The sequence below is a fragment of the Morone saxatilis genome, unplaced genomic scaffold (genome assembly GCF_004916995.1).
Source record: "Morone saxatilis isolate NCDOM2014 unplaced genomic scaffold, NCSU_SB_2.0 Contig2, whole genome shotgun sequence".
In the NCBI taxonomy this organism is placed as follows: Eukaryota; Metazoa; Chordata; class Actinopteri; family Moronidae; genus Morone; species Morone saxatilis.
The window spans coordinates 18,005,782-18,019,003 of NW_023339762.1; the positions used below are offsets into that span (position 1 = coordinate 18,005,782).

Below are 13,222 nucleotides of genomic sequence, written 5' to 3' on the forward strand. Positions count from 1 at the left end.
CATGTTAATCAGATAGTTGTTTCATTTTGTTTAAAAAAATGTAATCAAGCGAGGGAAAGGGATTAGAATTTGGTGTATGGTTCAGGTGTACAGCTGAGTGAGCAGTGTGTTTGACCTGTAGTATACACAGAAAGTGTGTGGGGGGGGGTCATCTATTCCAGATGTGCTTTATTTCCTACTGTTCTTCATTTGACCACCAGAGGGAGGCATTCACCTGTACATTGTTAGACAGAAACCATTGGTCAATTAGCTGAAAAGAAATATAAGAAAAATAGTCACTGAACACATTTAGTGAGTGAAATCATCTAGAAATTGTATTGAAAAATTGAAAAAACTTTTGCACAAAATCAACATTTTTTATTCCGTCCTAGTGTCCCAGCAAGACATATGATGCAAGGATCAAGACAACCAAAGACTTCCCAGATGATGTGGTCAGCTTCATTCGATTCCACCCTCTTATGTATCGCTCTGTCTACCCTCTGACCGGCCGACCCGTGTTCACACGTGTCCGAGTGGACTACACCCTGACTCAGATTGTGGTGGACAGAGTTTTGGCAGAGGACGGACAATATGAGGTCATGTTCCTGGGAACAGGTGAGAGACACAATTAAAGTTGTTGGTTGAAATTCCATATTTGACCAGCAGGGGACACTATATCACCATGAGTTGCCCTTAGCCTTAAACCGATTTTGCTGATGCTGTTATGGTCTTGCTGTTGGAGAAATTTAGAAATGTATGGTTGCTCTTAGATCCAATGTCCTGTCTTAGGTCTCAACACTGAACATTTTAATATATAAAACTATTCTATAATAATTCTTGGTCCACATTGTTGACCTGTGTGTATGGTTAGAGGTACTAATTTTCACTGGATATGAAAACATTAGTTCTCATACTTGGCTAGTTTACATTATTCAACTCTTAATGAAAAATGCATGCTGTGTGGTTTGCTTCATTTATGCCAATCGCCCCTCCTCCTTCCTGCCTCGTAGATGCTGGTTCAATTCTGAAGGTGGTGAGCATCACTCAAAATAATTGGTCAACTGAAGAAGTGGTGCTTGAAGAGCTTCAAGTTTTCCAGGTTTATATGCACCACACAGCTACACACAAAAATACAGAAACACAAACACACAAGTAGCTCTTTGATAGACGATGCCAGCTGTTTTCCAGCCATCCTCTTTGGGACAGTTGACTCATCAAACTGTGAAATATTCATCATGCCTCTGTTATAGTCTGCAATGCTGATGGATTTTTCTGAACTATTAATCAACAAACAACAAAAGACTGTTGTCTTTACTGTAACACTGTTCCAGCAGTGTTTTAATTCCTGAGGTTTTAAAAATGGTGAAGTTTGTTTGTTTCACTTTTTGCAGGTTCCCACTCCCATCCTCAGTATGGAGATGTCTTCAAAACAGGTTCAGCTTCATTCTCATCCATTTTATTTCCGCACTCTTCCCTCATTATTTCTGCATATCTTTTCTGCTCTCTACCTTCATTAATGCCGCATGCATTCAGTGGAGTGTATATCCCTGATGTGGCACAAAACTTCAATTTAATTATTATTATTAAATTTTCCCCTCTCTCTCTTTAGCCTTCCCCATTTTCTTGTGTCTCTCTCTCCCCCGTCTGCCTCATTATCGCAGGGTCAGGGGTGTCAGTAGACACTTCAACCCCAATCACAGCTTCCATTAATCTCCAGCAGTGTTTGACCTCTGTGTGTATGTATGTGCACTGGTGTTTCCAGTGGTTGTTTTGGAGTTATGTTTAGGAATCCCTTTAACTTCAGGCGAGTCAGAGCAGATCCTTTGAGTCATATTTGTAAAAATTTCTTACACCGAAAAATCCCTAAATCTTTGTGGTTCTTATTTCAAGTGCCTGTTAAATGTTTTGATATTTTAAATAAGTCTTATTGTTATAACACCTTGACCACCAGTTATTCTTGAGCTTAATCCACAGAAAAAACCCTGAGAGAATGTTGATGGATTAGCCTAGATGGAAGAGTATGTGTAAGGCATGTCAATGACACAACAAATATTAATTTCCTTTAAAAAAAAAAAAAATCACTCAGTGTAGAGTTTAATGGATCACTTCTGTTGTTGGACTTAATAAATGTATATATTTTGTGCACCTCTAACCAAATGAATTTCCTGTATGGATAATAAACTTGAACTTGAAATGGATCTGTATGTTTACCTCCACTAAAGCAGAGCGTGGTGTGTGTTTCACTATAGCAACAGCTCTACGTGGGTTCAAATGAAGGGCTAGCCCAGGTTTCACTCAGTAGATGTCACCTGTATGGCCAAGCCTGTGCTGATTGCTGCCTGGCACGAGACCCCTACTGCGCCTGGGATGGACACACATGCTCACGATACATCCCTGCATCCAAGAGGTATGCTAGAGTCTTTAAAGTTCACGTTGGTTAGTTGTAGTCATTATGTTGCATTACCAAGCATAAGAAAATACCTCTTTAATTGTTTTTGTTTAAAGCTTATAGACGCATTCATTAATGATAGGGCAGGTAACTTTTACTCAAATGAAATTATACACAACACTGCCATTTTCAACAGGACCACACTCCAACATACAGATGAATAAATGCCAAAAATAAAAAAAAACTATTAATCATTAAATTAGAAAATATTTAGTTCCTTTGACACTATGTTGCCCTACTTCCACGTGTTATGTGTGTATGCGTTCTGTATTCTGGGACTGTCAGGCAAAGTTCATAGTTCTTGCTAAATATGTTTTCTCTTCACCTTTTCAGCAGTTTTCCTCACCAGAGGGTATTAGTCCATTTGAAGCATTGATTAGAGATGTGGTTCTCCAGCTGATTAATGCTACTGTCATTCCACACCTCTAGAGTGTAGTCCTCGAGGTGCAAAAGCATGTGTGTACGTACTGTATGTGTGTCTGTGTTTTTTTCTTTTTTGTGTGCTTGCACAAATTGAGGCTCTACAGAACCTATACCCTACAGTTAGAGGTCACTGCCAGATTATTGGCCAGTGGGGATGCTGTTATGGTTTTTCGAATAGTGAAGGCCCTGTTTTTGGTCTCAAGGGCTCTTTGAAAGCTGATCTTCACAGTGTCAGTGAGTGTAGGCTACAGATGTCCCATCACACAGGACTGACAGGAGGTGGAGGAGGTGAAATCAATACAGACTGAAGGAGCCCGAGTGAGCAACACCCAGCTAGAGGCTAAAGAAACTGGATTTTTTTGTTTAATCATTTCCACTATAACATTTATGTAGGAAAACAAATGTCTGCAAGTGAGGTAGAAATTTAATTTTACTTTTACTCCAGTGTCCCTTGTTGCACTTTTTAGAAAAAACTAACATTTTGCTTACTACACTTTAGGAAAATGGCACATGATTGTAGATCAAAGACAGAAAGAAGTTTTCTAGTGCATTTAGGTTTTTACATGTGTCAACCAGAGTAAGATACAGAGGGTTACCAGTAATCACAGGTCATCTTAAATCACATTTCAAGTGGTTGTGAAAAATTGTTGCTGGAGGTAACAGTCAGGCAACTTCTTCACATTTCACCACATAATTCCTATATCCAATGTATGCCAATTTGAAAATACTATATATATATATAATAATATATTTTGTAGGAGACAGTACAGTTGTTGTCACTGCCCTGTATGTATTTTTTCACTAGTAAGGGTTAATCACATTAATATGGTTTAATATTTTCACATTTTCTATAAATCATTTTATGTAAGCTTTATAATTATTTTTTTTAAATTTGTGTGAGATACAAAATTCAACAGTCAGTTGGAAGACAGGAAGACATATTCAGATCCTTTACTTAAGTAAAAGTAGCAACACCACTGTTATGTCACCGTTTGAGGAAAACAGACGAGAACCTGAATCCCTGACAACCTGACAACCAAAGTAAGTGTAGATTTCTGTAAAGCTGACTGATACTCCCAAACATAACACTAAAAGGTCCCCAGAATGTGGGGAGAATGGAAACAAGCAAACAAAAACAAGGCAATACATAATTTGCCTACCAAAAAAAACAAAACAAAAAAAAAAACAGACTACCAGCAGAACAAAATCAGAAAGGGAACTCTTAAGGTGTACTCCTTTTATTGAGGGCCCGGAATGATGATTAGCCAGTCCGTGGGAGCCTTTACCAGACTGCACAGGTGGAAACAAATCATGCTGTTAGCACCTGGAGAGAAAACAGGGGAGGGGGAGACAAATAAAAGCTGGAAGAAAACACCCAAACATAACAAGCCTTGTCTGGCAAATAACAACCCCACTGTGAAAATACTCCACCATGAGTAAAAGTCCTATTTTTTAATTCTAAACTTGGCTTAAATAAAAGTATGTAAGTATCAGTAAAATATAATAAAAGTATTGAAAGTACTAAAAATATAAATGTAAAATGGTCCCTGTTGGTGTTTTACTGTTATATATGATATAACTATATATGTTACGCTAATGTTACTGCTGCATTATTATGTATCTTGCATTTTACTGCTGTAGATGATTAGATGATTATGCTAATTTGAAATACTTTATATCATGTTGGGTAGTTAAATCTGTAGCAGTATATCATATTTTATAGGATCATCATACATTTGTTGCATTGAACCACTAATCTCTAAAAAGTAAACTTTTCATGAAATCTTTTCAGTTTGGAGTCAAAGCAACTAATCCAAGAGGGTTTTTAAATATTCAGCTTAAGAAGTAGGATAATTTTCTCAAACCATACAGGGACACTTAATCCTTCAGTTTATCAGAAACATTCAAATCAACAATTTTGGAGATACATGGTTTTTGCTGAACAGGAGAAATATTGTTATATTCCACCACTGCTGTATTGTACGAGACATACACTATATGAGCTCATAAATATGTGTCTGGCTTGTAAATAAAAAACAAAATATATATATAAAAAACTCTCTCTTTGTTCTTCAGACGAGCCAGAAGACAGGACATAAAGCATGGAGACCCTGCCAGTCAGTGTTGGGACACAGAAGACAGTACGTACACTTTGTTCTCTTTAGATGTGCAGCCTGTATCTGTCTTTGTAAGAAAGTCTGTTTTTTTTCTTTGCTAGGTTTAAACACACATCCAGTGAACAGATAAATGAACCACTTAACGAGTCACTAGAGGGAACCCGCTGCTATATATTTTTGAGAACCAGAGAAAAGATTGTTGGATCAATAACAGTCGTGTTTTCTTTAGGTCTTCTTAGGGGACTGGTGGAGGAGAGGGTCCTCTTTGGGGTGCAGAGCAACTCCACCTTCCTTGAGTGTATCCCCAAATCTCAACAGGCCCAGATCCGGTGGTACATACAAAGACCTGGATCTGAACGCAGGGAGGAGGTCAGAGAGTGCCCTCATTTACACACTTGTACACACACAAACCATCCCCAAAATACATTTTCTCACACACTCCTTTCCTGCTTTCTATTTCGTTCTCCACACTCTGAAGTCTGAAGGTGGACTTGAGTTTACTGTACCTGAGGGGTTAAATTTTTTTCATGCCAGGTCCCGAGGCAAAGAAGTTACACGGCCAAAGAACATTCATTTCTTACATAAGTACTTCAAAGCATCCAAAAACGTCATACTTGACTTCAACCTCATCGGCTATTAGGTCTGAGCGTTGAACCCATCAGCAACTGTTCGTGCCATAAATCACATTGTTGCAGGTTCTTCTCATCTGGGGAACATAAAAACAATGCCCAAGTTGACTACCAAAAAGTCATATCTGCTATGGAATTATAGGTAATAAGGGAGCAATCCAGGGTCTCAGGATTTCTGTGACAAAGGTCATTTTTGATGTTTATGAGTGAGGGCTTTGTCAAACTTTGTGCAGCTCCTCTGTTTTTAAGGAATGTGAGGAATGACTTCAACCAGACCCACCCGAGGGGATGGGGATGGGATATTATCTATCACACATGAAAAATGGGAATTGCATTTTACCCGGCATTTAACCTTTTTGGGGAGGGATTTTTTTGCTTTTCCCTGTGCGTTAATTCAAGAGAGACTACAGCAAAATGGAGAGGTGGAACAGCAAACCATTACTTTACAGAACGAGTAGTTGGTGATAGAGTGCAGAAAAGGGCATATTGAAAGCTGAATTTTCAGCAATTTTAAGAAATTAAACCAAATTTCATATCTAGTGTTTACTTACAAAACAGTTCATTTTTGCTATTTGTCACTGCATAGGACCAAAGTCATTTTAAAACACAGATACAGAGACAGAGAAGGATATACAGGGACAGAGAGATAATGTGTATTTGAGGTGTTGAAAGGAACTCATTGATGATGACACCCGTCTCCTGAATGAGACAACAGAGACCTACTGCTTACTCAGCACCTCAGTGCCCTCCCCTCCCCTATGAAAACATACAATCCTTCCTTCACCCATTGCGAGTGACCTGCTTACCACTCAACCCAGTCACTCTTCTTCTCTCTCCCCACTTCCCACTGCACTTATTTACTCCCATAACCCGGCCCCCTGTCCTCTCTCTCGGGGTTGAATGTAAACATGCTGACAGGTGCAGAGGTCAGTTAAGACCCATGTGGTCCTTTATAGCCCTGCGCAGCACAAAGCCATGCGTTTCGTCTGTGTGTGCTTATATGTGCGTGTTCCTTTATGATTCCCTACAGCAGAAATCATAACAGAGCGCTCCCTGGGGACAGCCATGTGTTTTGGGGTAATAAACACAATGGGGTGTTTTCTGTGTTTGTGTGTCTAGACATGCAATGATATGTGACCTATTGTACTCTAGACAAAGTGATGAAGGAGTGAATGCAGGAGTTCTTCCTCCCCCGGGATTGTTATGTGATGGACACAGAAGCTAAACAAATAAAGCATAATATGCAGAATAAGGTTGATCAACAACCAGTTGAGTGGTGTTTATAATGGCAAATGTTTGGAGTATGTACATACACTTTTGTAGGTGACTGAAATGTTATCTCACTGTCTTCTCTGCCAATGAAAAGGTAGAACAAGCCACCTGGATTATTAAATAATAATTCATATTTATACATTTTCAGCTATCATGATACAACTTGCTGCTTTAGTGTTGGAAGAATGTCCTGATAAAGAAACCAGATGGTTCATTATGATTCAAACAGTTTTAGGGAAAAAGAAGAAATATTTAAATGGGCAAACACAGCTTTATAGTACAACAGCCATTGCATAAATAAATAAGTGAATGTAATTCTTTAACAAGGCAGCCAGTGAACAACTCAAATGCTTGGAGACATAAAATACCCAAGACAAAAGGAAACTGCAGCACAAATGCTTGGATTTTCAAATAATTACACATGGCTGAAAGATTAATTGTTTCTGCTAATTGGTTATAAAATAACATTTAACATGTCAGACTACAAACATGGCTTTCAAACAGTTTAGGAAAAATAGGAAATAATTTGAGAGAAACATTTTCTTAATTCTGGGTAAACTGTGAAACTAATGCTTGAATTAATTCTGTTTAGCTTCTTTCTCATGTGTGTTAATATTTATCATTAAGCACATGATTGACTGTTTTCTTAGCTGAACCCAAGGTATTCTGCTGATAGTCAACACAAAGTAAAGGAGTTCAAGTGAACCCAAGTAAAATGGAGGCCAAAGGAACACAAGAGATTAGTTATGGCATGTTTTTTGGAGTGTCTTTGTCTGAGCTGTGTTACTTGGAAGATATTTAATTAGCTGTCTTGTAATGATTGTTGATACTATTTGGCTTTTTTCTTTTCCATGACATCATAATCACTGTTGCTTTTGTTCTTTTCAGTAAAAGTCATTGTCGTCTCTCTTTGTCACTACCACCCATCGCCAATGTTGCCTTTACAGGCTGCTGTGTCTAAAGTACCAAGAAAATTGCAGACTGATTACCTGTAGTTCACAATTTTACTGGCTAACATATAAAAATTAAAGATGCAAGAGATGATCATTATTAACAAAGAAAATTCTGGTTTTAAGATTCATTCATTACGCAGCCCTAAATGACCCTTACAGCACAGATACAGGAGTCAAAAACAAGCTGTCTATTTATTTAAAGTGTTCCGTCTTGGTAGCTGGGTTAGGTGACATAGGGGATCGCTCTTTGTGGGACAAGGTGGTCTACCTGCTCTCACAGCTGGACATGTGGTGTTGGAGCAGGTGATGTCTGATGTGTCCGGCTTGATTCAACTTCTCACACTCCCTGTGCTTTTCTTCCCCCTCGGTTTCCTTTTGTCTGTCATCCCTTTTCCTCTCCTGTCCCTCAACCTCCCTCATCCCATCTTAATCTCTCCTCACTTAATCTCTGCCTTCATGCTTTTTACTCCGTCTACTTCGTTTCCTCATAGTTTTATTGCTGTCTCTGCAATTTCCCACAGTCTCTTCTCTTCTGCGTTTCTCTCCACTCTTTCTGCCTCCCGATGGGTTTTGATAAAGGCACCCTCGACCAGCTGCTCCAGCACCTGCAGAACCACACCGATACTTATTCTTATCATACACACCAACTCACACACTCCCTCCTCTTATACCCTCGTAAAGGTCAGCTATTAAACATGTGAGCTGGAAGAGATTTCTCTTGTTTTTCACAGCATGTTTATGTGTGTGTGTGTGTGTGTGTGTGTGTGCGTGTATGCGTGTGTGTGTGTGTTCACTCACCTCCTAGAGCCTGGAATGCTGGCCCATTAGAAAATTTGTAATAAGAAAAGCATGGATGACGCTGAATTTCATCCACAGTGTTCATTAAAACAAAGCACAGCCTTTCTGAAATCTTGGGAAGTTCTTAACCTGTTGCTTAAGCTTTGAAAGTACTTACCCACACTATTAAAAGCTGTGTTTCATTGGGTTGCACTGCATGCATGCATGCACACTTGTTTACACATACACATATGCATGTTACTGTCCCTAAATACACAGAACTCCAATATAATACACATATACATATTCGCATGCCTAGATACACAAAGACACAGGTACACAAATAAAGACGGACCATCTGGGTGAGTTTAAATGTCTGGCATTGCCGTTTAGTCACAGATGCCTTGATTTTGGATGGCAGTGGGGGGGCGGCTTCAAAGGCACATAAATAAACACATAAATACTGATTGAATGATTTTCAGAAACTGTCCAATGTCTCTGCAGAGACCTTGCACTTGATTTTGTGTTTTTAATATATATCCCATGTGTTTTGTCAGGTCAGTTAGGTGTTTCAGGAAACGAGAATGTGATAGGAGACAGATTAGTAAGTCAAATGTGGGTAAGGGTCAAGGTCCAAAGAGCCTCTGAGGCCTGTAGGTCTGCCTTTAGCTGGACAACACATCATCAGTGTCAAACCTAGAAACCACCACAGAACTTTATAGACACACATGTGTAAAGGCACACACACTCACACTCGCACATAGTGCTCAGTTTTACAGCAATAAAAATGTATTATTATTATGTCAATGTCCATATTAATAGCAATATTTAATAATGTTTTATAATTTTCACTTAATATATAATTGTATTAATTGACTTGTCAGTTTCAGTTTAAAACTCAAACACATGCAGTTCACCCAAGTAGGCAAACAGTTAACTAAAAATTTAAAGTTAAAAAGTTAAAACTATTTCCATGCCTAAAGAGGAATAATTCATGCAAGAGCTGGTTAGGTTTCTTATCAGTTACACCTCTGGGGGGTCGGAGCAGAGCTGTGGGAGGTATGCTTTTGAAGCATTCACACATGCAGGGACACACGCTGGACACACATGCTCATGCTCTGTCTCTGTCCTCTGAACACAGCTGTGTTGTTTTAGGACCTGACAGCAGCCATGCCACCTGATGAATCATGGTGGATGCAAAATGAAAGGAGCGGACCATAAACATAGCACTTACCCTTACGCCTTAGTGACAAGCACACACACACACAGAGGCAAATACCTTCTTTTGCTTTTGCTTACTGCTGACACTTATTGTGCATCTGACGATCTCTCCACACCGCATAATGACCCCTGCCCCCCCACACTGTGGGTGATACTCACCACACCCAATTCAATATGTTTCCTGCTTCAGGGGTCATTACCATGTTCAATGCACCTTGGATACAAATCAGGCGTGAAAATGTATGTGTGTAAACAGGGTGGCAAGCTAGTGTCATTCTGATTGATTGTTTAAGGGCAGAAAGACACTTAATTTCTTGCTGTTTTGTTGCAAAGCTTTTGAATCTTGAATATATATATATATATGAGCAATTTAAGAAAGGACTATTTCATGTTATATTGTGTTGTATTGTGTACTAGCTGTTTAGCCTAAGTGAGGGCAGCTGTAGCTACATCACCTTGTCCATTGTGATGATGAAGTTCTTATATGTTTCTTTTTGTCTCCCAGGTTAGGCTGGATGATCGTGTTATACACACAGATCGAGGTCTCTTGATTCGCTCCCTCCACGCCTCTGATGCTGGTGTGTATGTCTGCGTGGCTCAAGAGCACACACACTTCACCCACACTCTCCTCCGGCTCACGCTTCAACTTGTTACACATGGACAACTGGATGGAAAGCCTAAACCCAGTGAGGATCCTGTCATGGAGCTACGTCACGGTGCTGAGTCCCGCCAGCGTTATAAAGACTACCTGAGAGTGATGAGCTCTCCCTATGGCTCTCTTGAGGAGTACTGTGATTCATTATGGCAAGAGAAGAGGCCTTCAAGGGTGCGAGGACGTGGCTTAGGAGCTGGCAAATGGAAACATATCCAGGAAATGAAAAAGAGCAGGAACAGGAGACATCACAGAGAGAGGGTAGAAGAGTGGGGAAAACAAGAGAGGTGGTGAGGACAGAGAAGCAGTGAGGGATGTGATAAAAAACAAAAACATTCAGGGTTAGCTGTTTATTTTCACCAGGCATGACACAGAACTGCAAAATTGCAATGACAGATCAATTCACGGACAAGCAAAATCTAACTCAGAGCTAATGGGGCATGAAAGGCTGAAATATACAGTTCAGGAGTTCAAAATAGAAAGTCAACAAGTAATGTAGTTTTGGTTTGTGAATATGTAATTTCTTCCAGCTACAGTTCTGCTTGCAAATGTATGTTTCAGTGAAAACATCGGAGACTAAATAACAATGATTTTTGCGTAATTTTTTTGTGTAAAACATTGCATAGTCGTCCAATTACTTCTGTTTCAGCTACAGTGCTACTGGAGATGAGCTGACCGGATGAACGATTGCACATTGCAACTGAAGTGTCTTTTCTACAGCTTTCAAAGTTTTTTTCCCCAGCAGAACAGAATGATGGTTAACAGAGTTTATTTGATGGTATTGAAACATATGGTTGAATTGGTGAGATTGGGAAGAAACTTGTGGTGATGACAATGCATTAATGTTGAATGACTGTAAATATTTATATAACATGTACAGGAGATGCAGCATGCTCACTGTAGTCTTATTACTGATCTGTATGCCTATAATGCTAATCATTTATAATGTTTGAGCTGACAAAATGACATATTTTTGTACAAATGTTTCACTCCTATGTACTGTAGGTTAAATAGATGTTTTCTTCATTGCTGTTTTTGAAGGGTATTTAAATAAATTTGTCTTGGATCCTCTGTCCCCTAAAAATGCTTACTTACATTCTGGGAAGAGATAAAATCAATATACAGGAAATCTTTTACTGTAAAAGTGCACTTCCAGGCACTCTCAAGCAAAAAGCAGACAGGTTGAGAATGGGTTAGGGTTAGTTCAGCTGAGCATCTCCTGATATAGCAACACAAATCCCTGTGCACTGTATGCAGATGTCAGAATGATTCAGGAGCAGCTGGTCTCTTGTTTAGTGTTTGTGTATATGTGTGTGTGTGTTTGTGTGTGAAGGAGAGAAAGTGGGTGCCTTCAGAAGAAACCATGCAAAATATGAAAGTTTGTGATCAAACTGAGCAAGTTACATAAGTGGTATGAGTATAAAAAGCAATCCAATGTGTCTGACCTAAATAGTATTGTAAGACTTAAATAATAATGTAGATAACATCACACGCTTAGATATAATGCTGACAACGTGAAAGGGGTCTTTCTGTAAAAGACATTATCAGAGTTATGGGAGTCCTCCTTTGACTGATTTAGTGGTATCCTCTGATGTAAAATTTAGGGGGAGCTCTTGAAATACTGCAGGTATCACAGGGTACAAATATGTCCCATACTAATATAAAGATATTGAAAAACATTATATTCCTCAACAGCCTTGTAATTAATTTACTAAACTCAACCATTACACAACTATTACAGCCTTAACTTTGACTAAAACCTCCATGCCTCGTGTTTCATTACATGTACTTGCCGCATATATACATACCTACATATGAACAGCATTCAAGTCTGCCATTTTGTGTTTCTCCAAAGTGATTTCTCTATTTTTTTGTAACAAAGACAATAAATATTTCAAGCACTTCCTCCTCATCTATAGTTTATTTATCAGTCAGCTACAAAGAACAAACTACATCTCCCCAAAAAGGGAAACAGTGAAGGGACACCAGAAAAGCACTATAACAGGCTTTAAGACAGTATTACTCTAGAAATCTAAAACAAATATTAAACCAACGTTTGTATCACAATACAATTTCTCTGAGAAGCATAGCAGCAAATGTAATTTATAGAAAAAAAATACTTTTGAGTCATCAAAATCAGTGCTGCCTATTGAATGTTTACTCATTCTTCTGGATGTGCACACCCCGTTAGAGCACAATTTTGCAATGTAAAGGTTGTACAATAGTATCAACAACCAGTCAGTGACATGACAAGATGATTACAAAATCATTTTTCCACCAGGTTATTTTTCCAGGTATCTCTTATTTACATGTATGCTTTGACATAACTGTCCTTTTCCACATAAAAGGTTCTTTGAGAGATGTTATGTTTGCTCACGAGGAGCTCTTCACAATGGCTTAGTTGTGTGTCAGCACACTACTGTGCACAGTTAAGTTGACCTTCACATTTGGCTGGAGAAGAATCAATGAGTGAAGATGACTTGCTGCGATAGACAGGCAGACAGAGGCAGTGGGGGGTCAGACAAGGAAGCAGAATTCAGGGAAAGAAACCAGATTCTATGGAAGGAAGTGCTTAATTTGATGTGATTGGTGTAATGAGCAAGCAAGTCAGCTTAGCACCCCTGTAGTGGCCTTACAGGATACTTGTAGAGACAAAGGCACATGCAGACAGTATACTCTTTTTCTATTGTCTGCATTTTAAGTGGTCACATCAAGATACAGTGCATGGGTATGGGTCTTGCCAGTAGTTG

At 39.0% G+C, this 13,222-nt stretch overlaps 1 protein-coding gene across 1 annotated transcript in view; it reads left to right on the forward strand.

Moving 5' to 3' along the window:
* The window catches only part of sema3d (sema domain, immunoglobulin domain (Ig), short basic domain, secreted, (semaphorin) 3D), a 31,303-nt gene extending 19,760 nt beyond the window's left edge, over window positions 1-11,543 (forward strand). The window contains exons 12-18 of the mRNA XM_035665834.1: window positions 372-594; window positions 990-1,078; window positions 1,371-1,412; window positions 2,229-2,386; window positions 4,928-4,992; window positions 5,198-5,337; window positions 10,326-11,543. Coding sequence (XP_035521727.1) covers window positions 372-594; window positions 990-1,078; window positions 1,371-1,412; window positions 2,229-2,386; window positions 4,928-4,992; window positions 5,198-5,337; window positions 10,326-10,766 — 1,158 coding nt within the window. The 3' untranslated portion in view covers window positions 10,767-11,543. The remainder of the gene's footprint in view (window positions 1-371; window positions 595-989; window positions 1,079-1,370; window positions 1,413-2,228; window positions 2,387-4,927; window positions 4,993-5,197; window positions 5,338-10,325) is intronic.
* The last annotated feature ends 1,679 nt before the right edge of the window (window positions 11,544-13,222 follow it).